This window comes from Cucurbita moschata, unplaced genomic scaffold (genome assembly GCF_002738365.1).
Source record: "Cucurbita moschata cultivar Rifu unplaced genomic scaffold, Cmos_1.0 Cmo_Scf00001, whole genome shotgun sequence".
Lineage (NCBI taxonomy): Eukaryota > Viridiplantae > Streptophyta > Magnoliopsida > Cucurbitales > Cucurbitaceae > Cucurbita > Cucurbita moschata.
In genome coordinates, this window is record NW_019268517.1 from 1,489,457 (window position 1) to 1,510,770 (window position 21,314).

At 39.5% G+C, this 21,314-nt stretch overlaps 4 protein-coding genes across 9 annotated transcripts; 2 read left to right on the plus strand and 2 right to left on the minus strand.

The window, feature by feature from the left end:
- The first annotated feature begins 205 nt into the window (after positions 1-205).
- On the plus strand, positions 206-3,987 carry LOC111443680 (28 kDa ribonucleoprotein, chloroplastic-like). The gene is made up of 4 exons (XM_023081608.1): positions 206-697; positions 2,873-2,974; positions 3,086-3,358; positions 3,464-3,987. The coding sequence occupies exons 1-4, from the start codon at positions 275-277 to the stop codon at positions 3,521-3,523; spliced, it is 858 nt and encodes a 285-aa protein (XP_022937376.1). The 5' UTR covers positions 206-274; the 3' UTR covers positions 3,524-3,987.
- Positions 3,988-5,327: 1,340 nt separating this feature from the next.
- Positions 5,328-10,926, plus strand: LOC111443667 (putative G3BP-like protein). 2 transcript variants are annotated; one of them, XM_023081589.1, is made up of 10 exons: positions 5,328-5,573; positions 5,676-5,784; positions 5,862-5,996; positions 6,684-6,990; positions 8,111-8,373; positions 8,464-8,656; positions 8,733-8,854; positions 8,939-9,004; positions 9,672-9,753; positions 10,485-10,926. In XM_023081589.1, the coding sequence occupies exons 2-10, from the start codon at positions 5,746-5,748 to the stop codon at positions 10,700-10,702; spliced, it is 1,425 nt and encodes a 474-aa protein (XP_022937357.1). In that variant the 5' UTR covers positions 5,328-5,573; positions 5,676-5,745; the 3' UTR covers positions 10,703-10,926. The 2 variants fall into 2 exon arrangements, with proteins under 2 accessions (XP_022937357.1, XP_022937365.1); XM_023081597.1 differs by having other exon boundaries at positions 5,726-5,784.
- A 1,927-nt stretch (positions 10,927-12,853) lies between these two features.
- On the minus strand, positions 12,854-15,183 carry LOC111444812. Its single transcript, XM_023082878.1, has 2 exons — positions 14,292-15,183; positions 12,854-13,311 (listed from the first exon to the last, which is right to left on the minus strand). Exons 1-2 carry the CDS (start codon positions 14,771-14,773, stop codon positions 13,158-13,160), a joined length of 636 nt encoding a protein of 211 aa, XP_022938646.1. The 5' UTR covers positions 14,774-15,183; the 3' UTR covers positions 12,854-13,157.
- Positions 15,184-16,377: 1,194 nt separating this feature from the next.
- Positions 16,378-20,993, minus strand: LOC111444784 (histone-lysine N-methyltransferase family member SUVH9-like). Of its 5 annotated transcripts, none has more exons than XM_023082841.1 (3): positions 18,623-20,993; positions 16,801-17,163; positions 16,378-16,596 (listed from the first exon to the last, which is right to left on the minus strand). In XM_023082841.1, the coding sequence occupies exon 1, from the start codon at positions 20,758-20,760 to the stop codon at positions 18,685-18,687; it is 2,076 nt and encodes a 691-aa protein (XP_022938609.1). In that variant the 5' UTR covers positions 20,761-20,993; the 3' UTR covers positions 16,378-16,596; positions 16,801-17,163; positions 18,623-18,684. The 5 variants fall into 5 exon arrangements, with proteins under 5 accessions (XP_022938609.1, XP_022938617.1, XP_022938602.1 ...); XM_023082849.1 differs by having other exon boundaries at positions 16,378-16,599; XM_023082834.1 differs by lacking the exon at positions 16,378-16,596 and having other exon boundaries at positions 16,647-17,163.
- Positions 20,994-21,314: the final 321 nt, after the last annotated feature.

Here is a 21,314-nt window from a genome sequence, read left to right on the forward strand (position 1 = left end):
AACTGTAGTTTCTAGATCTCAGCTCCATAAACATCTAGGAGAATAAAATCGACCGAGCTAAATCTGTAGTTTCTAGGACAAAGTCGAACCACTAATGATTGGCCAGTTAAGGATGCTATTTGGCTCCTAATTCGTTTTAAAAATCAAGAAGTTAATATTTGATAATAAAATAATGGCAATAAAAGTGGATATACTTATCCAAATGGGGATTTAATATAATCTCGTAGACACTTTCCTGTGAGAAAGGGCGCCAATCGCCTTCCACTCTCCACCGATGCTACCCATCTCCTCCCTATCAAATTCTCCCACCATGGCCACCGCCGCCGGAGCCTCCCTTTTCACCACCAAGCGATGGCTCTCTGATGCTCTCCTTACAACCCCATCAGCCCTAATGTTTCCCATCTTGTCCCGCTCTCTTGCCATTGAATCGGCCCCGCTTAGAGCTTTCTCGGAGAGGTGGCGGCCGGCTCTGGGAATTTCCGCCGCCGTTGTGCAGAGAAAGGCGGCTGTGACATTTGGGGTTGAAGAGGGTGTGGCGGATGAGACGGCGGAGGAGGGAGAAGGGCAAGCGGTGGACGGTGGTTCTCCAGTGGAATCCGGGAAAACTAAGCTGTATTTTGGGAATTTGCCTTACAGTGTTGATAGTTCACAGCTTGCTGATATTGTTCAGGATTATGGGGTCGCCGAGCTCATTGAGGTAGATTGCCTGCAAATGTCACTGATTAGTTTCTATATTGAATTCTCATTCATGATTTCATTTATATTCAATGGTATTATATGAAAACTTTGCTTCAAAGTCAAGCTCACAAGAGATCTAGTTCATCGTTAGGGTATCGAATCTTGATGTTTCCGAAGAAAATACCTCAAAACTTAGATGTTCATCTTGTTAGGAATCACGAACCTCCACAATGGTGATATTATCCACTTTGTGCATTAGCTCTCGTGGCTTTGCTTTTGGTTTCTCCAAAAGGCCTCGTATCAATGAAGATGTATCCCTTATAAACCCGTGATCAACCCCTTAATTAGCTGATGTGGGACTCCTCTCCCAACAATTCTCCCCTCGAATAAAGTACACCATAGAGCCTCCCTTTAGGCCTATGGAGCCCTCAAACAACCTTCTCTTAATCGTGGTTCGACTCCTTCTCTGGAGCCCTCGAACAAAGTACATCATTTGTTCGACACTTGAGTCACTTTTGACTACATTTTCGAGACTCACAACTTCTTTGTTCGACATTTGAGGATTCTATTGACATGATCAAGTTAAAGGCGTGACTCTGATACCGTGTTAGGAATCATAAACCTCTACAATGGTATGATATTGTCCACTTTAAGCATTATCTCTCATGGCTTTGCTTTTGATTTTCCCAAAGGGCCTCATACCAATGGAGATGTATCCCTTACTTATAAACCCATGATCAACCCCTTAATTGGCCAACGTGGGACTCCTCTCACAACAATCCTCAACACATCTATCCTAAATCCTGCCAACTTATTGAAATGTTGCAGGTTTAGGCAATCGTTTAACACGGGACTCCTCTCCCAACAATCCTCAACACATCTATCCTAGATCCTACCAACTTATGGAAGATCCTACCAACTTATTGAAATGTTGCAGGTTTAGGCAACCGTTTCATACATTGAGATGCTTGTAATTAGTTCAAATATCCACAGAGAACCCACTGGCTAGGTTTGATATTTAAGTGGCAACTATATGTTGATCCAATGTGGTATTCTTTTTTTAACCAAATTGTTGAAGCAGTATGAGACCTACAATGGTGGGTTTCATGAAATGAAAGCATTGTAGCAGGGTATGATTCTGTTACTATGGTGCTACAGTGCCAAGATGATATCCAATATATTATTTATTTGAAGAATTGGTCCTTTGTTTGTACAACTTTGTGGGGTTGTATGCTTAAATAGCTGCTAACCTTCATTTACCTTCCTTACTACTCAAATTCGAGCTCAAAACGTTAACCATCATTTACCACCATGGATTGATCTAGTGGTCATAAGGAACGGAAGAAAAAGTGAATGGAGAAGGAACGGATTTGAACCAAACAATCCAAGCCCACTGCTAGCAGATATTGTCCTCTTTCGGCTTTCTCTTCTGGACTTCCCCTCAAAGTTTTTAAAACGCATATGCTAGGGAGAGGTTTCCACACCCTTATAAAGAATGCTTCGCTCTCCTCCCCAATCGATGTGGGACCTCACAATCCACCTCCCTTCGGGGCCCAACGTCTTTACTGGCACTCGTTCCCTTCTCCAATCGATGTGGGACCCTCCAATCTACCTCCTTTGGCACCCAATGTCCTTGCTGGCACACTACCTCATGTCCACCCCCCCTTCGAGGCTCCGCCTCCTTGCAGACACATCACTCAATGTCTTGCTCTGTTACCAACTATAACAGCCCAAGCCCACCGCTAACAGATATTGTACTCTTTAGGCTATCTCTTCTGGGCTTCCCTTCAAGGTTTCTAAAACACATCTCTTAGGGAGAGATTTCCACACCTTTATAAAGAATGCTTTGTTCTCCTCTCCAACCAATCTGGGATCTACATAGGTTTTCTGAATTTCTGAATGAACAAATGCATCAAGGCTAGGCTATCTTTTCGTGATCAAGGCTAGGCTATCTTTTCGTGAGATAAGTTGCGACGTCCATAAGCTAGTTTGGACGCTCACAATACTTTTTCTTTAAGAAAACCCCATTAAACTTAACGAAAGTTCCAACGTTCAATCGTCTGCATTTGTCCTTAAAAACAGAATTCTCAACAATCTGCATTCAGTCTCTACTTAAAACTAAATAGACAAGAGCATATTTTTATATCAAATCCCTCGTTTCTGAGGAGTCACTAATCAATTCATACGGTATAAGGTTCTTTATGACAGGAATACTGGAAAAAGTAGAGGATTCGCATTTGTAACCATGAGCAGCATTGAAGATTGCAATAAAGTCATCGAAAATCTGGATGGAACTGTGAGAATTTTTCTCTCTTACTTTCATCTTTCCTCTATGTTGCTATATCTATCCTGATATAATTGGAACTATTGGACTCTGATGCTAAATATGAGTATCACTTATATTCAGGCTTACATGGGCAGACTATTGAGGGTTAATTTCTCAGACAAACCTAAGCCTAAGGGACTTCTTTATCCAGATTCTGAGTATGAACTTTATGTCAGTAACTTATCCTGGTCAGTAACATCTGAAAGTTTGGCACAAGCATTTCAAGAATATGGAAATGTGGTCGGAGCAAGGGTCATCTACGATGACGAGACCGGAAAGTCACGAGGATATGGCTTTGTATCTTATTCAACAAAATCAGAGATGGAAACAGCTCTTGAAGCTTGTAATGAATTGGTATGAGTCTTTCTTAGTTCTTATGTATCTTTCTATTCACATTGTTATTATATCACTTAATTTCGTGTAGCTCAATCGTGGTCTCTGTTTTTTTCGAGTTCTTAGGAACTTGAAGGCAGGGTAATACGTGTTAGCTTAGCTCAAGGAAAACAAGCTCAGGGGTAAATATCAGCATACAATGACTAAACAAGAAACAGGAAAGAATTTCTACCTAGCTGTTACTGAACGAACCGCTCTCGTTTTCGTATACATCCCGTCTCCCACTTCTATACGTTACGAGCGAATCTCAATGGGAATAATATGTTCGGTTTCCAGCTATCATGGTAGAGATATCATGTGAATCCTGATTCAAACTGATGATCATCAGACAAGATTTCAAAAATGGTTGTAGCATGAATAAGAAGGAAATAGGAACGAATTTCTACCTTGCTGTAGCTGGTTGAACTCTGCAAGCAATTGAAGTTTCTTTCTCATCTGTTGCTGTGTGTATTTCATTTACTCACATCTCAATCCTATACTTCACAATTGAAACCATTAGTGAGAATGTCATTTGATGGTCTCTTAATGAAGTGGAAGACCTGTAGCAGGGACTAAGGAGTGAGCTTTTAAACAGATAAACTCCATACTAGCCATCCCTGCGGAGATTTGCTCCTCAGAGGCAAGTGTAAAAGCCACACCCCCAAGCTCACCGCTAGTAGATATTATCTGTTTTGACTTGTTATGTATCGTGGTCAACCTCATGATTTAAAATGTTTGTTAGGGAGAGGTTTTTATACCCTTAGAAGGAATGTTTCGTTCTTCTCTCCGGCTGATGTGTGGTCTCACAATCCATCCTCCTTGGGGTCTCAACGTCCTCGCTAGTACATTGCTAGCAATAATGTCCACTTTAGCCCGAAAGAATCGCTCTAATCTTGAGTAGAGTTTGATGTTCTTACATGCAGCAATCTCAATGAACAATAAGAAACACCATATTAATGAAACTGATCATACACTCAAAAGCTGAAAAACAAAACCAGCCCACGTACTAAAAATTCAAAAACTCATCTTTGCGGACTTTCTTCAAACACTTCGTGTGCACCCCACTAAACAAACCTAATCTTCCAGTGATTTCTTACCTCATTAAGGGAGAAAAGAAAAAGGTTTGGCTGTAGGGCAGTGAGCAGGCAGTGACGAGCGTAAGAAATGCAAACTCAGGCAGTATTGTGCTGCTCCATTTCTCCCAAAACTGAAAAAACAGCGACGCAGAGACACAAAAGGATCGTGCCAATCGTGTCAGCAGACAAGGAAAACAACGTGCCCTTCTCTTTGTGGGCGAAATTATTATGCATTTATGTCCTCGAGTAAACCCCGGCTTTTTATAAGACTTTTATTCGGTTTGGGTCAACCTGAATTTTTGTCACACCGAATCTCGTCGGGTTCAGAAAAATTAATCAAATTCAACTCGAAATGTTAATCCAATCCAACCCAACTCCTACAATTTGGGTTGGATCGATTCGAGTTGTCGGGTTCAATGTACACCCCTATGAGATTGACCGTTGGTCCAACTCCTACTATTTGAGTTGGGTCGATTCGAGTTGTCTGGTTCAATGTACACCCCTATGAGATTGACCGTTGGTCCAACTCCTACCATGTGGGTTGGGTCGATTCGAATTGTCAGGTTCAATGTACACCCCTGTGAGATTGACCATTGGTCTTCTATTCGTTTTTGTTAACGGGGAAAAACATGTTTTTTTTTTTTAGAAGTTTTTAAGGTTTGAATTGTTTGTTTAATAAATTCTTGAATTTTAAAGAATAATTAAAATGTTAATAAAAAAAGTTGGTTTATTTCAATTGACGTCATATGTTTCAGAAAGGGAAGCAAAAGAACATAGAAATAGTCATTTTATTTTTTATTTTTTATTTTTTTTTCAAAAATCTTTTCCATTTGATTTAATTACCCAATTGATTGAAAATTAATAGAATCCAAAGAAATATGGACCCAATGATCTGATGATGCAATCTCTAAGAACGGCTGAGCTTTCAGAGAAACGCACACACCTCGAAACCCAAATAATCATAAGAAAATATAAACAAAAATCACCAAAAACCCAAAAATCAGTGGCGGAGAAGAAGAATATTCCCTGTGAATTTATCCCGAGCTCTCTCTCTCTCGCCCGCTGTATCGCTTAAACCCTTGCGTTCTTTCGCTCTCTGCTGCTGCTCTCTCTCTCTCTCTGTATATCTCTCTAAATCTCTGTATTTATTCATGTGTTTTTGAATTTGTCTGTGATGGTTTCGATAGATGAAAATGAATCTGAAATGGGTTTTGTTTTTGTAGATCTAAGATTTTGATCGTGGGACCTGTTCTTGTTTCTTCTCGATTTTTAGGGTTTAAGGGTTTCGATCAAATGGGGACGCCCTTTCACATTCCGGTCACTGCCGCTCAGGTTTTGTTTGTTCTTCTGTTTGGGCATTCGAGGTTTGTTTGCTTGCAGAAATTTGATGTGGGGTTTGGCTGGTTTAGGTGGGAACGTACTTTGTTGGGCAGTACTATCAGGTTCTTCAGCAGCAACCTGACTTTGTTCATCAGTTTTATTCTGATGCGAGTACTATGCTTCGTGTTGATGGCCATTTCAGGGAGTCCGCCACTGCAATGCTGGTATTTTTCCTGGTTCATTGTTCTTAACTGAAGTTTTTGAATTCTGTGCACAATGTGAGCGTTACATTTTGTGAGTGCATAATGTGTTTGTGTGTGGGCTTGTTTTGATTTTTCATATTGGTGTTCCTTCTCTCAATAAAGGAATGTAAGTGTTCTTTCATTTTTCCGGTATTTTAGGATGAATTCGACTGTGATTGAACTATGTTACGGTCTCTTTTCTTGTTCGTTATTCTTTCAGACGTAAATTCAGTTATTGTTCATTTGTCTCTTGGTCCTTTCTCCTTCAGTGCTGCAAAGTAAAGACTTAGAAAGATTAATGATAGTTTACGAACTTCACTCGTTCGCCAAAACTTGATTGAACCTACTTATTCTTGAATTGTAAACTCGGTCTCATTGCTATTTGACTCAACTGTAAAGGTTCTTTCTCTTATACTCCTCGTGTTCTTCCCTTCCTTTAGACTCATTTCACTGAAAACAAGATTCATTCGACTCAACCTTAAACCTTTTCCTTCAAACACTCGGTAAACACCGGCTTATGTTTTTTTGTATGCCATGTAGTGGTTTATGACTTATTTTTCATTGATATTTTGTTGAATTGTGTTAGACAATACATCATTTAGTAGATTCATTTCATGGCATATTTCTTCTTATGATTCATATAGTTTGTGTTTGCTGTTTAATCTGCAGCAAATCCATGCTCTTGTGATGTCGCTTAGTTATACCGGGGTTGAGATCAAGACAGCACATTCATTAGAATCATGGAATGGTGGTGTTCTTGTGATGGTTTCTGGATCTGTTCAAATGAAGAACTTCAATCAAATGAGAAAATTTGTGCAAACTTTTTTTCTTGCACCCCAAGAGAAAGGCTATTTTGTTCTGAATGATATCTTTCACTTTGTTGATGAGGAGCCAGTGCACCATTATCCAGCAGTCTTATTAAGTCAGAGCAATCTTGATTCCACCTTGAATGCTCCAACCACAGCTCCAGAGATAGGTTTGATTTATTAATCACATGGGGGAGCTAATTTGTTTGCTTCTCTGGATGTTTTGGATTATAGAACACAACCTTTGAGTAATCATCATTGAAACTTGTAACGGCCTAAACCCACCGCTAGCAAATATTGTCCTCTTTGGGCTTTCCCTTTCGGGCTTCCTCTCAAGGTTTTTAAAATGCGTCTGCTAGAGAGAGGTTTCCACACTCTTATAGAGGGTGTTTCGTTCTCCTCCCCAACCGATATGGGATCTCACAATCTAGCCCCCTCCAGGGTCCAGCGTCATCGCTGGCATTCGTTCCTTTCTCTAATCAATGTGGGACCCCCACCAAATCCATCCCCTTCAGGGCCTAGCGTTCTTGCTAACACATCACCTCGTGTCTACCCCCTTCGGGTAATAGCCTCCTCGCTGGCACATCACCCGGTGTTTGGTTTTGATACCATTTGTAACGGCCTAAGCTCACTGCTAGCAAATATTGTCCTCTTTGGGCTTTTCCTTTTGGGCTTCCCCTTCAAGGTTTTTAAAACGCGTCAGCTAGTGAGAGGTTTCCACACCCTTATAAAGGGTGTTTTGTTCTCCTCCCTAGCCGATGTGGGATCTCACAATCCACCCCCCTTTAGGGCCCAACGTCCTCGCTAGCACTTGTTCCTTTCTCCAATCAATGTGGGACCCCCACCAAATCCACTCCCCTTCGGGGCCTAGCGTCCTTGCTGGCACATCACCTCGTGTCTACCTTTCTTCGGGGAACAGCCTCCTCGCTAGTACATCACCCAGTGTCTGGCTCTGATACCATTTGGAACGGCCCAAGCTCACCGCTAGCAGATATTGTCCTCTTTGGGCTTTCCCTTTCGGGCTTCCCCTCAAGGTTTTTAAAACATGTTTGCTAGGGAGAGGTTTCCACACCCTTATAAAGGGTGTTTCGTTCTCCTCCCCAACCGATGTGGGATTTCACAAAACTATTTTGTGGTTCATACTATTGAGGTGTTCTGTTAAATTTTCTTTGATAAAACTTGGTTCTTTGGATTATCTTTTGATTTCCCTTTTTGGTTCTGGCTTGGATTCTCCCATGGAGTCGATTTGATACCGAGTTTTTGCTGAATGAAGTTAAACTCTTGTTGTAGTGCCCAATTACTCACTGAATGGCGCAGTCCAGGCCCCGCGAGAGTTTGCAACCCCGGTTGTCAAAGAAAATGGTCACGTTGATAACCGTAAGTTTGTCGAGCAGCAACTGCAGCAAGTTCCCGAGCCAAAAAACATTATAGAGGAAAGTACAGCAGACGTAAATTCTATCCATCAGAATGCACCAACTGCTTCACCAGATCCTTCCCCTGTTTCTGTTGAAGAACATGCTGAGGAGCCCCAAAAGCAAACATATGCTTCAATTGTAAGCTTTGACATTAACAATCAATTCACCAAAGATTTAAACATATGCAGCATTTGATGGATCTGACTTCGTTTATTCTAACTTCTGTAGCTTCGAGTTGCTAAAGGACAAGATGCGCCCGCTTCCATTGCTGCTTCTCAGTATCCAGTTAGTAAGAGCACACCATCTGCTCCAGAGAAAAACTACACTCCACCGTCCACCGCCCAGCAATTAACTACAGCTCTCCAAAATAACTCCGAACGGGAACAGACAGGAGGCGAGTTCCCTTCTGTTGATGATGAAGGTTAGCCATGTCGGTTATTCGGATCTTTAGCTATTTCGATGTGAAGTATAATCATTTTTAACCTCTATGTATGAAGGTGAAATAAAGTCTGTTTATGTAAGAAACTTGCCATCCACTGTGTCTGCTTCAGAAGTTGAGGAGGAATTCAAGCACTTTGGAAAACTCAGTTCTGATGGGGTGGTTATTAGGAGCCGCAAGGTCTATGTTCTTTTTTATCTTTTCAGTGTATTTCACGATGCCTGTCTTGAATTACTCGATTCCCGACTAACTCGTGATTTCCAGGATGTTGGTTTTTGCTATGCATTTGTCGAATTTGAAGACGTCACTGGCGTCCAAAACGCTATCAAGGTTGGTTTGCTTCACTTGAAATCCTTGGAACTTGGTGTTTTCTTATTCTTTCTTTTTAGATTGAACTTTTACTTTTTGCTTTAAAAACATTTGGGTTTCAATCTTTCATCCCCCCTCCTACACCAATTTTGTTTTAGAAGGATAGGAACGTCTACCCCAAACATTATAACAGCCCAAGCCCACCACTAGCAGACATTGTTCTTTTTGGGTTTTCCCTTCCGGTCTTCCCCTCAAGGTTTTAAAACGCGTTGGTTAAGAAGAGGTTTCCACGTGCTTATAAAGAATGTATGGTTCCCCTCTCCAACCAATGTGGGATCTCACAGTCCACCCCCTTGGGGGATAGTGTCCTCGCTGACACACTGTCGGGTGTCTAACTCTGATACCATTTGTAACAGCTCAAGTCCACCACTAGCAAATATTGTCCTCTTTGGGTTTTCCCTTCTAGGCTTCTCGTCAAGGTTTTAAAACGCATCTGTTAAGAAGAGATTTTCATACCCTTATAAAGAATGTTTTGTTCTCCTTTCCAACCAATATGGGATCTCACGAACATCCACCCATAATTTTTTGAACTATAAACCTGCCTTATCAACCCTTACCTTGTTAGATTTCTTTTTGATAACCCACCTCATAGAGATTCTGATTAGCAGTTCTTTTTTCCTCTTTCCAGGCAGGTACTGCTCAGGTTGCTGGGCGTCAAGTATACATCGAGGAGCGGAGAGCGAACAGCAACGTCCCACACCAAGGCGGAAGTATGCATTCTTTCACAATGTATCTCTTTAGAATTTTGATGTTGATAGTCATATCTTCCAATTCAAAGTACATGCATCTGCTGATACCCTGATATGATAGACCATGTGATGGCTTTGCTGATGCTTTATAACAACCCAAACCCAAACCCACAGGTGTTTTGGTCTTTGGTCTGTTATGTATCACCGTCAGCCTCACTATTTTAAAATGCATCTGTTAGGGAAAGGTTTCCCACACCCTTATAAGGGATGCTTCGTTTCCCTCTTCATCTATCGGGACCTCACAATCCACCCCCCTTGGGGGCCTAACGTCCTCGCTGGCACCTCGTCTAGTGTTTGGCTCTGATACCATTTGTAACAGCCACTTAAAACACAGTGGGCTTAGGCAGTTTCAAATGGTATCAAAGCCAGACGTTTGGCGGTGTGCCAATGAAGACATTGGACTCCCATGGGGGGTGGATTGTGAGGTTCCACATCGGTTAGAGAGGGAAACGAAGCATATTCTTATAAAGGTGTGGAAACTTCTCCCTAACAGACGCGTTTTAAAATTGTGAGGCTGACGGCAACATATAAGGACCAAAGCGGACAATATCTACTAGTGGTGAGCTTGAGCTGTTATATGTTTTGTCCATCTGCTACTTACGAACGTGTGGAACGACATATTCAGCTTTAGTTTTGAATTCCTTATTTGAACTGGCTTTCATTCCTTGGCTACACTATTGAATTATGAGCAGGAAGGGGTGGTAGAGGAAGAGGTAGCTATCACACAGAGTCTTCTAGGGGGCATCATTCTAGCTCTCGGAGTTACAATACAGGAGTTCGAGACGGAAGCGACCGTGAGTATATCAGACCGAGAGGCAATGGCTTCTATCGACCTACTACTCGACAGGACAAAGTGAACCACAGCCATCAAGTATCAAGAAATGGAGAAAGTCCATCAGAGTCATCATAGCTCATCGTTTAGCAAAGCAACAGTTTTGGTTCTAGCATTATCAACAGAGGCACTCACATTACCACCTTGAAGAATAATTTGAGTCAGTTTAAGCTAATATTATTTGTCTAAGGGAATATGAATTGCATCATTATTTTTTCCATTGGGTTTCTTGATTTAAACAACATTTCATGAAACTCACTGCATTTCCTCATTGTTTTAAATATAATCAAATTTTGTCTCAACCTCTGTTGTGTTCATACTATAGCCTATGTTGTGTTCATACCCGTCGTCTCTTTCCCCCGTTGGCGTTTTTTTGGATCGGATTCCGTACGGGCAACTTCACTTCACCCCATTTACTCACTCGCTTATCTCTTCCATGGTTAAGTTTCATGCATTTTGTGTCGTATTTCTGCTTAGCTCAGGGTCTCTGTTTCTTCATTTTGTTATGCTTTGTCGGGATTGTGTCGTATTTCTGCCTTGGTTCATATGATTAATATTCATAAATATCTTTGTTGTTGTATCATTTGTTGAGAATTGTTGGAAGAGGAGTCTCGCATCTACTAATTAAGGGGTTGATCATAGGTTTATAAGCAAGGAATACATCTCTATTGATATGAGGCCTTTTTGGTGAGTTTATGCTCAAAATGACAATATCATACCATTTGTGGAGGGTCGTGATTTGTAACATGGTATCAAAGTTATGCTCTTAATTTAGCCATGTCAATAGAATCATCAAGTGTCGAACAAATGGTGTACTTTGTTTGAGGGCTCCAACAGATGTGGAATCTCACAGTACTGTTGATTAGAGTTTTGTGAGTGCCGGCTTATCTTTATCATGTCAAACATCAAAAGTTGAGTGAGATTGTTCCTAGGATTATTTGTCATGTTCAGTAAAAGGTGTGTCGTCCAAACGTGTTTTTTGTTTCTCAGGTGCAAATGTCAGAGATGAGATCCATCATAGTAGACAGATTTGAAGTTTTTTGTGTTCTCATGCAAGGCTTAATGGGAATGGCAAATCCAATCTCAAGTCAAATGGTGTCATAGTAGAATAGCATATGCATTTTAAAACCGTGAGGTTGATGACGATACATAACGGGTCAAAGTGGACAATATCTACTAGTAGTGGGCTTGAGTTGTTACAAATGATATCAAAGCCAGACACTTGATGGTATGCCAACGAGGACGCTAGACCCCTATGGAGGTAGATCTATGTGGGCTTGAACTGTTACAAGTCCAATGTGTTCTGACTCATGCCAAAGAGAAGCCACCTCTTCAAGTGTGCATGTGATTCTTAGACCAGAAGGTAAATTCTATGTCAAAGAGGTGGTACGCCTTTGACTTGTTATTTATTATATTTATGTACATGTCTGGATTCATTTCTGTCTCATTGAATTATATTCATACTAAACTATCACCTCCCTTCCATGATCGTCAAATCCATTCACATCGTTTGAAAGAAGGAACGTGGGATGCTTTGTTCATTTATTTTATGATCCCGGGGAAGAGCTTGGCTTGCTAACTCGAAACTCCTCTCATCAACCGACTTCCTGATCACAGGTTCCAGCTAACTAATGTTGCTGATGGAAATGTGACTCGTATCAATCAATGTGACTGTTTGATCGTAATGTCGTATAAATTGATTAGATGATTTGATGAGAGCAAAAATCAGTGGATGTTCCTGCTGGATTGTAATATCGTAGATAGAAGAAACGAGCACAGGCTGCTCTGCAGTCAAAATTTTGATGTAGGAACAGCATAGTATTTTACAACTTACAATAAGTTTACACAATGATCAAACAAAGAAACAGAGCTTTTTACTTCTTTTTGTCAAATTTAATCTTCCAAATACTTAATTTCATCGAATTGAATCTCAAACTTTGAATAAGTGACGAACAATAGAGACTCAAAAGGTGTTTTCATATTCGGTTCGATATTTCTAAGTACGGTGAGACACAATGGTCGTTTATCACAATTAGGTCTTAAGAAGAGTACTAATTTCACCACTTATACAAACTCATGCTCAACAGAATAACAATTTCAAGACTAATTTCACCACTTATACAAACTCATGCTCAACAGAATAACAATTTCAAGAATAAACCAACCGACCGACCGAATTAAGCACGAGATTAACAAAGAAACAAATCCTTGCAAGGAAAAAGAAAGCAATAAAGAGAAAGGAGAGTAGATTAACTCATTTTCAGTTGGTTAATTCTGTGTGTATGTACAAATAAATGTCGATGCACTGCCTGTAAAAGAAAGAAAAAGAGGGTGACCAATCCAAGCCAAGCCAAGTCAAGCCTAGAGATGAATGAATGAACAACTTCAAGTGGATGAGCTTGCAATGGATTTCACTCACTATGGGGGGGAGAAAGTGACCCAAACAGAGAGACACAAAGGGTTTAAGAGGGTAGTGGTGGACTCTGTAGAATGGCAAATGGAGAAGAGAGGGTGATAGAAATATGTGACATTATCAAGCCAAGAGCCAGAAGTTTCTGTGGGTTTTGGTGTTCAAAAGATAGCCTGCATTTTGACCCTTCTTTTGCACAGCAACACAAGTGCAATTGCTGTTCTCTATCAAATACTCAGCTGTGTCCAACATTTTTGCGACTCCTGCCCGTTTATATCTGCATTTAATAAAATTCATAAACTAAAACTGTTCATCCTGTTCATCCACTTCATCAAAACTAACTCATAAATTATCTTAAATTGCCCAACTTCAACATAATTCATACTTTGTTGGTTTGATTCCAACCCCTTTACCTATATATAATACAATATTTTGTTTCGATATTCAATTCGCACAAAAGACACACAGAAAGGCCCTAAAAACCTTCACAAAAACGCTTCTGTCCAACCTGAAAAAGATACCGAATTTACACTCAAGTCCCACCAACAGAAACACTCAGCATAGGTATGTTATGGATCTTCAAGAACTTACTCTATTAATGGAGGCCAAGGGTATGTATTAATTTCACTACATTGTATTCGAGTTTTTAGGATTTGACAGAGTAAGATTAATGTTTACATCTTTTTTCTCTGTTTTGAGCTATCAAAATGTCTATTTCAAATCAATACATACTCAAATCAACAATTCGATACACATTATCTTAACCAAGCTAACGTACATAAGTCGAATAATACTCGAGCCAACAAGTCGATACACATTATCTTAACCAAGCTAACGTACATATGTCGAATAGTACTCGAGCCAACAAGTCGATACACACATTATCTAATCCACCCTAACATACTTTGACTTCAATACGTGCTCCGAGTTAATACACATTATCTTAACCAATCTAACATGCTTGACTTCAAACAATGAGCATGGGTTAACTAGTTAAAGCATATACCCTGCCTTGAGAGGTCAAAGATTTGATCCATATAATGTTATTTACCCAAAAAATGAGTTAATACACATATTGGAAACTATCCCATTCAACAGCTAAGCCCTAAAATAGTTAATAGAAAAGCTTAGAAACCAAAGAAGAACAACAAGATTGATAAACGAAATGGATTAAAACCTAGAATTAATTTCGATGTTAAAAAGAAGAAAAGGTGGAGAATATTCCTAAGATATTTGGATGAAGGGAAGAAGACAAACCCTAAGATTGCTGTGGAGAGACTTCGCCTCTGCCCTATGACTAGCAGATCAATATCGAGGGCCTTAGTTTGAGCCATGATCATGGCGGCTTTGTCTTTGCCTTCCAATTCAACCCTCGCCATCCGCACTTTCAGTTCCGGACGAGCAACGTTGCATACCTTCTTCATCTCCTTAAGAAAATCGACATCCGTCGGTCCTCCTCCTCCGGCGCCGGAGGCGGCGTTGTCAGTGGGAGTGGCAGCGGCATGAGAATTGGCGGGTCCACCATTAGGCCTCTTAAGGAACGTAGTAATAGCGTTTTTCCAAGTATTAGGATTGTCGACATGGAGAAGAATGACCTCATCGCAATCAATGACAGCATGCGAAAGCGAATACTGGAGCGCGGCAGCGGACTCTCGAGTGGGGTCGACGACAACCATGACCTTTTTAGGTGTGGTGTTGGACGCCGTAGTTGTATTAGTTGTAATCCGCCCTCCTCCCATGGCTGCCGTCCTCCGGCGATGCTACCATGCACAGTAGCCGCCGGCGATGGAGAGAAAACAACAAAGGGAGAGAAATCAGGGTGTGGATGTGAAGGAAAGGCAGAATCAAAAGCGAGAAGGAGAAGCAATATGAGGTGGTCATTTTGGTTTTAGTCGGTTTCAAAACAAAACTATATCAACAAATTAGGGTCTCTGCCTCTTGGCCTCATCTCTCCCTCCATTTTTTTTTTATTTTTTTGGGACCAACGCTTCTTCTTCCTTCCGCCATTTTTGCTTCCTTCTGATTCGGTCATCGTCTTCTCCGATCTTCCCGCCATTTCTTCCACTCATCAAACCCTAATTTTTCTGATTTTCCAACCTGCTAAATCTTTGAGTAACTCACACCTTAAAACCAACATACTTTACCTTTCAAATATTGTTTTTTTTTATTTAAAAATTTGAAAAAATAGGTGAAATGACAAATCTACCCTTTTAAATCTTAAAATGAAAATAAACACCAAATATAGAATCTTTTTTTTTTCTTTTTTTCTTTTTCAATTTTATTCTCCTTCAAAGTCTTCCCTTCATTCCATAACGGACCTATAAGAGTTCGGTTGAGAAATATTTATTTTGAATCAATCCGAAATTTCAGGTTGGTTGGGTGGGTGACGTAAACAGAAATATTTTGAATGATTGGTTGGGTGGGTGACTTGAACAATCCAGACTAAATCCGATTTCAGGTTGGGTGGGTGACTTAACAATAAATCCGATTTCAGGTTGGTTGGATGGGTGACTTAACAATCCAGACTAAATTCATAACATAATCCGTCTTCAAGCTGTTTTATTATTATTATTATTATTATTATTATTATTATTAAAAAAAAATATAATGATTCATGTTACATTAATAATTAAAATCTCATTAAATTTAAATATTAATAATTAAAATTTCATAAAATTCAAATATCAAATATTTATAAGTCATAATGTGTCACTAATATCGATTACCAATGTCAAATGTTCTTGATATTCTTGTAACTCTGAACGTATTAGTTACATTAACACAAATTTCAAACAGAAATTAATTTCTAATTTTATTTTTCATAAAATGTTTTTTAATTTGTAATAAAAAAGGTGGGGCTACTCACAATGTATCAAATTAAATTTCATGCACAGTTCATTAAAACAACAAAAATAATAATTTTAACAAAAATGAATAAATTTATAAATATTTATTAAAGCTTTTCTCTCTTTTTAGTACAAAATTTGAGTTCGAATATATTCGGATTAAACTCTTTAATCCAATAAGTTTATCACCAACTTGAAGAACCCTAACTTCTTCGTGCCCGAAATATAAAAAATCCAGAGATCATCCAAGCATAACTCAATTAATTCTTGGAGGTTGAAATGCACGATCTTCCACCCCACATTTATTGAGAGCCAAAAAGACAAGATTCGAGAAGACAACGAGATACCCACGAGTCAATAAAATTTTAAAATCCTTAAATTTTCAAATTTCAAATTTCAAACTTCAAAGGTCAGAAATCAAGCACGAAGATCTAATATCGATCTCATGTACTAGGACGACGAAAACCTCCCAACCAACAAACAAACAAACAAACCCATTAATATAATTCAATGCATTCATTGAAGACCATACTAATAGCCCTCACTCACACAAAGGCCTAAATAAACACTATGAATGCCATCGGCTCCATTAAACATCATAATACTATGAACCTTTAACACTCATGAATGCATACCTTTATATGGTGCTCTGATGATGATGATGATGATGCTGCTGCTGCTCATGACACCATCAGGACCATCCATCCAACAATGAGCTGCTGATTCAAAACATATGAGAGAGAAGCAGAAGAGAGAGAGACAGAGAGAGAGGAAGAACAGAGACTTCAGCTGTACATCTGAAAGAAATTACTGTACAGAAGTACAATTTTTTGAGCCGATTATGGGCATTTTGTAAATTACAGGCTATGAAAAGTAAAAACTCAATTTCATGCTTACAAGCTTGGGAAACAGTTTTTCACCTCTAAGCTTCCCATGAAAATTCTGTATCTAAAGGCTTAATCCGAAAGCCTGAAATCTGTGGAGTTTTTATTATTACTGCACTGCCATGGTTTGTGTTCAGTTTCAGAAGTTCATACACACTGTTTTTTTTCTTCTTCTTCTTCTTCTTCATCCATTGAAAAGCTTGGCAGTGGCTTCTTTTAAACATCTCTGAGAGAACAACATTGAATACAACAACGACAATACAGTATTTCAAGTCAAAAAGGTTATGAATTACTTGATATGGAAGCTGAAACAAGTTCACAGTGGCGGTGGCGATAGCTAGGACCATCCTTGGCCGTGACTTCGAAAGATTTTTTAAGACAAAAGATTCCAACTCCCATCTGCGTAGGTAGTTCATTTGAAGAATTGATGTTAGTAAAGAGATCAGAATCAATGGCTTGATGATGATGCTGGGTTCATTTCAAATATGCATACAAGCAAATGAGCAGGCCCTTCTGCTATTAGGGATTGATTATTCATCCAAGACAAGAAATGATGATAGCAAAATCAATGATGGTGCATCAGAATGGCTATCAATCTGATGATATATAGACAATTACTAACTGAATGAAAATGCTTTCCACAGGTTTACCTACCTATTAGCTTCATAGATTAAACACAAACAAAGAAATCATTGACCCCAAGATTCTCCTAAAAGTGTTCTGCATAAGTTAATTGTTTTAGTAAGAATTCATTTTTTTATACGACGATGATCGTCTGGAAAACGAAATTCTCAGTATGCCATTGTAATCTCCTTTCCATCAAAAGCTTATAGAACCTGTCATTTCTATCAGAATCAAGAACAAGATCACTGTAGGCAAATAATGCTGTTATTCACTCGTATCGCATTGATTAAAGGCTTTTTTATCACTAGCATAGTAATACCGTGGTATTTTGAACCTGGCTAGATAAAATTATGGTATGATTCACCTTTAAACGAATTTTTCTGTCATATCAAAATCACAACTATATGTTTTGGTGAATTATTAGCAATAATAGAAAATTTCACCCATTCCTTTGGGAACCTTCCTCGTCATTATCATCGTCATTTAGATCTTCTAAACGTCACAAACCTCTTAGACATCCAATTTTTTTTTTTTTTTAAGTAACATTTCATTCCTTCAACCTTCAGTTCTGTTGAGTGTTGCCTAAATGATAACAGATTCAAATTGAACAGAGAACCATTTCATGAAAGCATTTTCACTTCAGAACCTCAGACTAGACTATCCCAAGAGAAACGAACTCAACAGTCAACTCGCATAAATTCAGAAGAAAATCATAATAAAATCAATCGTGTAAGAAGAATATTGTAATCAGGTAATTTAAGTAAACTTCAACGAGTATGTCAACTCCGCACAGAAAGGTGTTCAACAAAACTGAAATTAACCAGTAAAGTACAACCACTAATACTAAAACAGATGAACTATTGGAATTTATCCTATAAGGACTGTAGAACGAGAGAATGACAGACGGCGAGGTCCGACTAACTAAATGCTTCAACCAATTAGAACACGAAAATTCCCAGAACAAGGATCAAAGAAATCAGCTGTAGATCCATCGCCCTACCATAAGATGGGTTAATATCAAAGTTGATGGATGCATTACTATAATAACATAAAAAGTACCACTAGAAAGACAGATCTATAAATAAATAGCACTTGAATAAAATTTATGTAATTGAAGCTAAAGGGATATCTAAGACACACAAACACAGAGCAGAAGTTGATCAACTGCAATATAAGATGAACCGAGAGTCTATTTTAATTATAAATCATACAGAGTGGGGAAGAATTTGGTTACCTTGGTTCATTGATCTCAGCATTTGTAGCTGCCCATACTCAAAATTAATAACCTTTTCAAACTTAGTTACAGATGGCAAGTTTCCCTGACCATTCATCAGCCACACCATAGTCAATGCTAAGTTCCCTCAGAGGAGGGATATTCTCCATTGCAAACAACATAAGGTGAGGAAACATCAAATTATTATGATCATATAACACGAACTGGACCAACACGTTTGGCGATGTACTATGGCTTATATAACAAGCAACATTTCTCATTCTGGACACATCCATTGCGAAATCCAGAGGAGGAACAGAGGGGTATGATGGCCGCACATAATTAGAATATATTTGAGATAGATCGCCCCATTCTGCCCATCTATCCGAAAAACGATTTGGATATATTAATGTATCACCATTCATAGAAAGAACTTGAGCTTGTTCTCTCGTGAGGACAACTCCTGCATATTCACATATAAAAGCACCAGCAGGTATCAGGTCCAAGGATCTAACGCCCCAACCTGTTTCCCTGGACCTAAACACTTCAAGTCTGTGCTTCAATCCCTTCTGTGAAACACGATTTCGACATTGAGGGGGGCACTGACAGAAGGGTCCGCATTCGAAAATTATCGGTTTTCCTCTCACTAGACATCCATTTTGATCATAAGCAAACTCCCCACCATTTTTCATAGCACAAAAGCAATCATGAACACAACCTGAAACACAACTGCATCCAGTACCGCTTCCTGATTGGTGAAAGGCGAACGGCGGAAACACAGTCCCAACAAGATACTCATAATACAATGGTTCTTGATCGTTGTCAATATCATTGAAGAGGAGAACTGGAACAGCCTCCTTCTTCATTGAAATATCGAGACTGAGATAACCAGAAGGCCTCAAAGACAATGGTTTAGACCTGAGATTCTCTGCAAATTTCAAAATGGAGCTACCCATTTCGGCTTGACCATCAATCCTTAGAAGCTTAAACTTGTAAACACCAAAACCAGACTTCCCCACATCAAACCAACATTCGAGAATTCTATATAGACCATCGTATACATAAATCTTACTTGTTACACCGCCGGCGTACTTCATACCTCGTATTACCCTCACTTCAATCCCGTAGTGCATGCTTCTCTCCAGTGCAAGGTTCCCACCTTCAAGCTTCTGGTGCATACATTGTTTTGAAAATTTGTCTTGCCCACCATGACCCGTATAGATTATCGTGTCTCCAGAATCCTCATCGTCCTCATATCCACCAGAAACAATCACGCTAGTGGCAATTGGCTCGCCGTTGGAGCTCTGACTCGCAGGGACATAGTCAATTCCAGCTTGAGCCTGACCGTGCAATCCAACAACACACAATTCCATCCTAAAGAAGAACAGATCGCCAATGTGCACTCCAGGAATCGAACCAACAATCCGTTTGTCGCGATTCAGCCACAGACCGCGCTCTCTCATCAAGGACGAAGCTCTCAAATCACTCCGAAGTCGCCGGATTAGTCCCGAACTCTTCTCCTCCTCCGGCATCGATAACACACGCAACGAATCAAAAACCATCCTGGTTCGTCTCACCACATCTCGGAAATACCTCTGGTCATCAACCCCAAGATCAGTCACTCTCACAAGTTCAGAAGATCTTTTATCATACCTCCTCTTAGAAACGACCATAGTAGACACATGATTCTCATCAGGAACCGGGACAATTGCCCGAGAATCAGGATCCATAACTTCAACATCCCCATTGCTCTGAGATCCTTTACCAAAAGCAGTCCTAAACAGCTGAGAAATGCGGTAAAATTCGGAATAAACATTGTCCTTATCAGAAGAAATGGACGAAGACTGAGAAAACAGGTGATGATTCTGGTCAGAAAAGGGTGTACGAGCAAAATCCGAGTTAGAGAAAAAATTCGAAGAAGTGCTCGACAAGAAACGTTCCTGAACTGGTTGGGATTGTTGGGTCACCGGAGTCTGATAAACATCGTCGAACGGCTCGAGCTTCGGCTCCAATTTAGGGGTCAACAACCTGCCAGTTTCAACAAATTTATTGACAGAAGAGTTGATTGTGGCTGATTTAGGGGAAGTTGCGGCCGCCATTACAGCAGTAGATGGGTCGGGCAGAAGATTGAGGTCCAGAAAAGGAATAGGAGAATCCATTGCGGTAGCAACGTCCGAATCTTTCCAAGCACTAGAATCACGGAGGTCTGGACATGGAAGATCGCTTTCCGCTCAGGTTCTGCTAGGGTTTTGCAGAGAGATCAGTGTGAGCTTCCATGGCGTAATTTGAAGGCATAACCAAAATTCGAGCACAATTTGCAAGAACTCAGCTCCTGATTTTTGCTTTTTATTTCCCTCGACTTTTCATTTTCAAGCCTCATTTCCATTTCTTCCCTTCCATTTTCGTACGATATTATGCTTTAATCTCCTCTCCCTCCTCTATTTACCTTTCTTCACCCCACTCAGTAAAACCTACCCTTAATTTTACCTCGGTAAAAACTTAAAAGCTCCCATCTTTACCTCAAATCTAAACTTTTATTAGAAAATAATCATTTTTAAATATAGTAATTATTTATATATTTTTCTTAATTATTGTATATCATTTTTACATATTTATATATTTTTCTTAATTATTGTATATCATTTTTACATATTTATCCATTTTTATACTCTATTATTAATAGATGTAAATTATGTTGCTACCAAATAACTAC

Bases quoted from the DNA above. Each gene is read 5' to 3' on its own strand.
- LOC111443680 (XM_023081608.1), top strand. From the start codon at position 275: ATGCTACCCATCTCCTCCCTATCAAATTCTCCCACCATGGCCACCGCC. The intron at 698-2,872 runs GTAGATTGCCTG...ATACGGTATAAG, and splicing joins GGGTCGCCGAGCTCATTGAG to GTTCTTTATGACAGGAATAC. The intron at 2,975-3,085 runs GTGAGAATTTTT...ACTTATATTCAG, and splicing joins TCGAAAATCTGGATGGAACT to GCTTACATGGGCAGACTATT.
- LOC111443667 (XM_023081589.1), top strand. From the start codon at position 5,746: ATGGGGACGCCCTTTCACATTCCGGTCACTGCCGCTCAG. The intron at 8,855-8,938 runs GTCTATGTTCTT...CGTGATTTCCAG, and splicing joins TGGTTATTAGGAGCCGCAAG to GATGTTGGTTTTTGCTATGC. The intron at 9,005-9,671 runs GTTGGTTTGCTT...TCCTCTTTCCAG, and splicing joins GCGTCCAAAACGCTATCAAG to GCAGGTACTGCTCAGGTTGC.
- LOC111444812 (XM_023082878.1), bottom strand. From the start codon at position 14,773: ATGGGAGGAGGGCGGATTACAACTAATACAACTACGGCGTCCAACACC. The intron at 13,312-14,291 runs GTTTGTCTTCTT...TATTAAATGCAG, and splicing joins CTCTCCACAGCAATCTTAGG to ATATAAACGGGCAGGAGTCG.
- LOC111444784 (XM_023082841.1), bottom strand. From the start codon at position 20,760: ATGGATTCTCCTATTCCTTTTCTGGACCTCAATCTTCTGCCCGACCCA.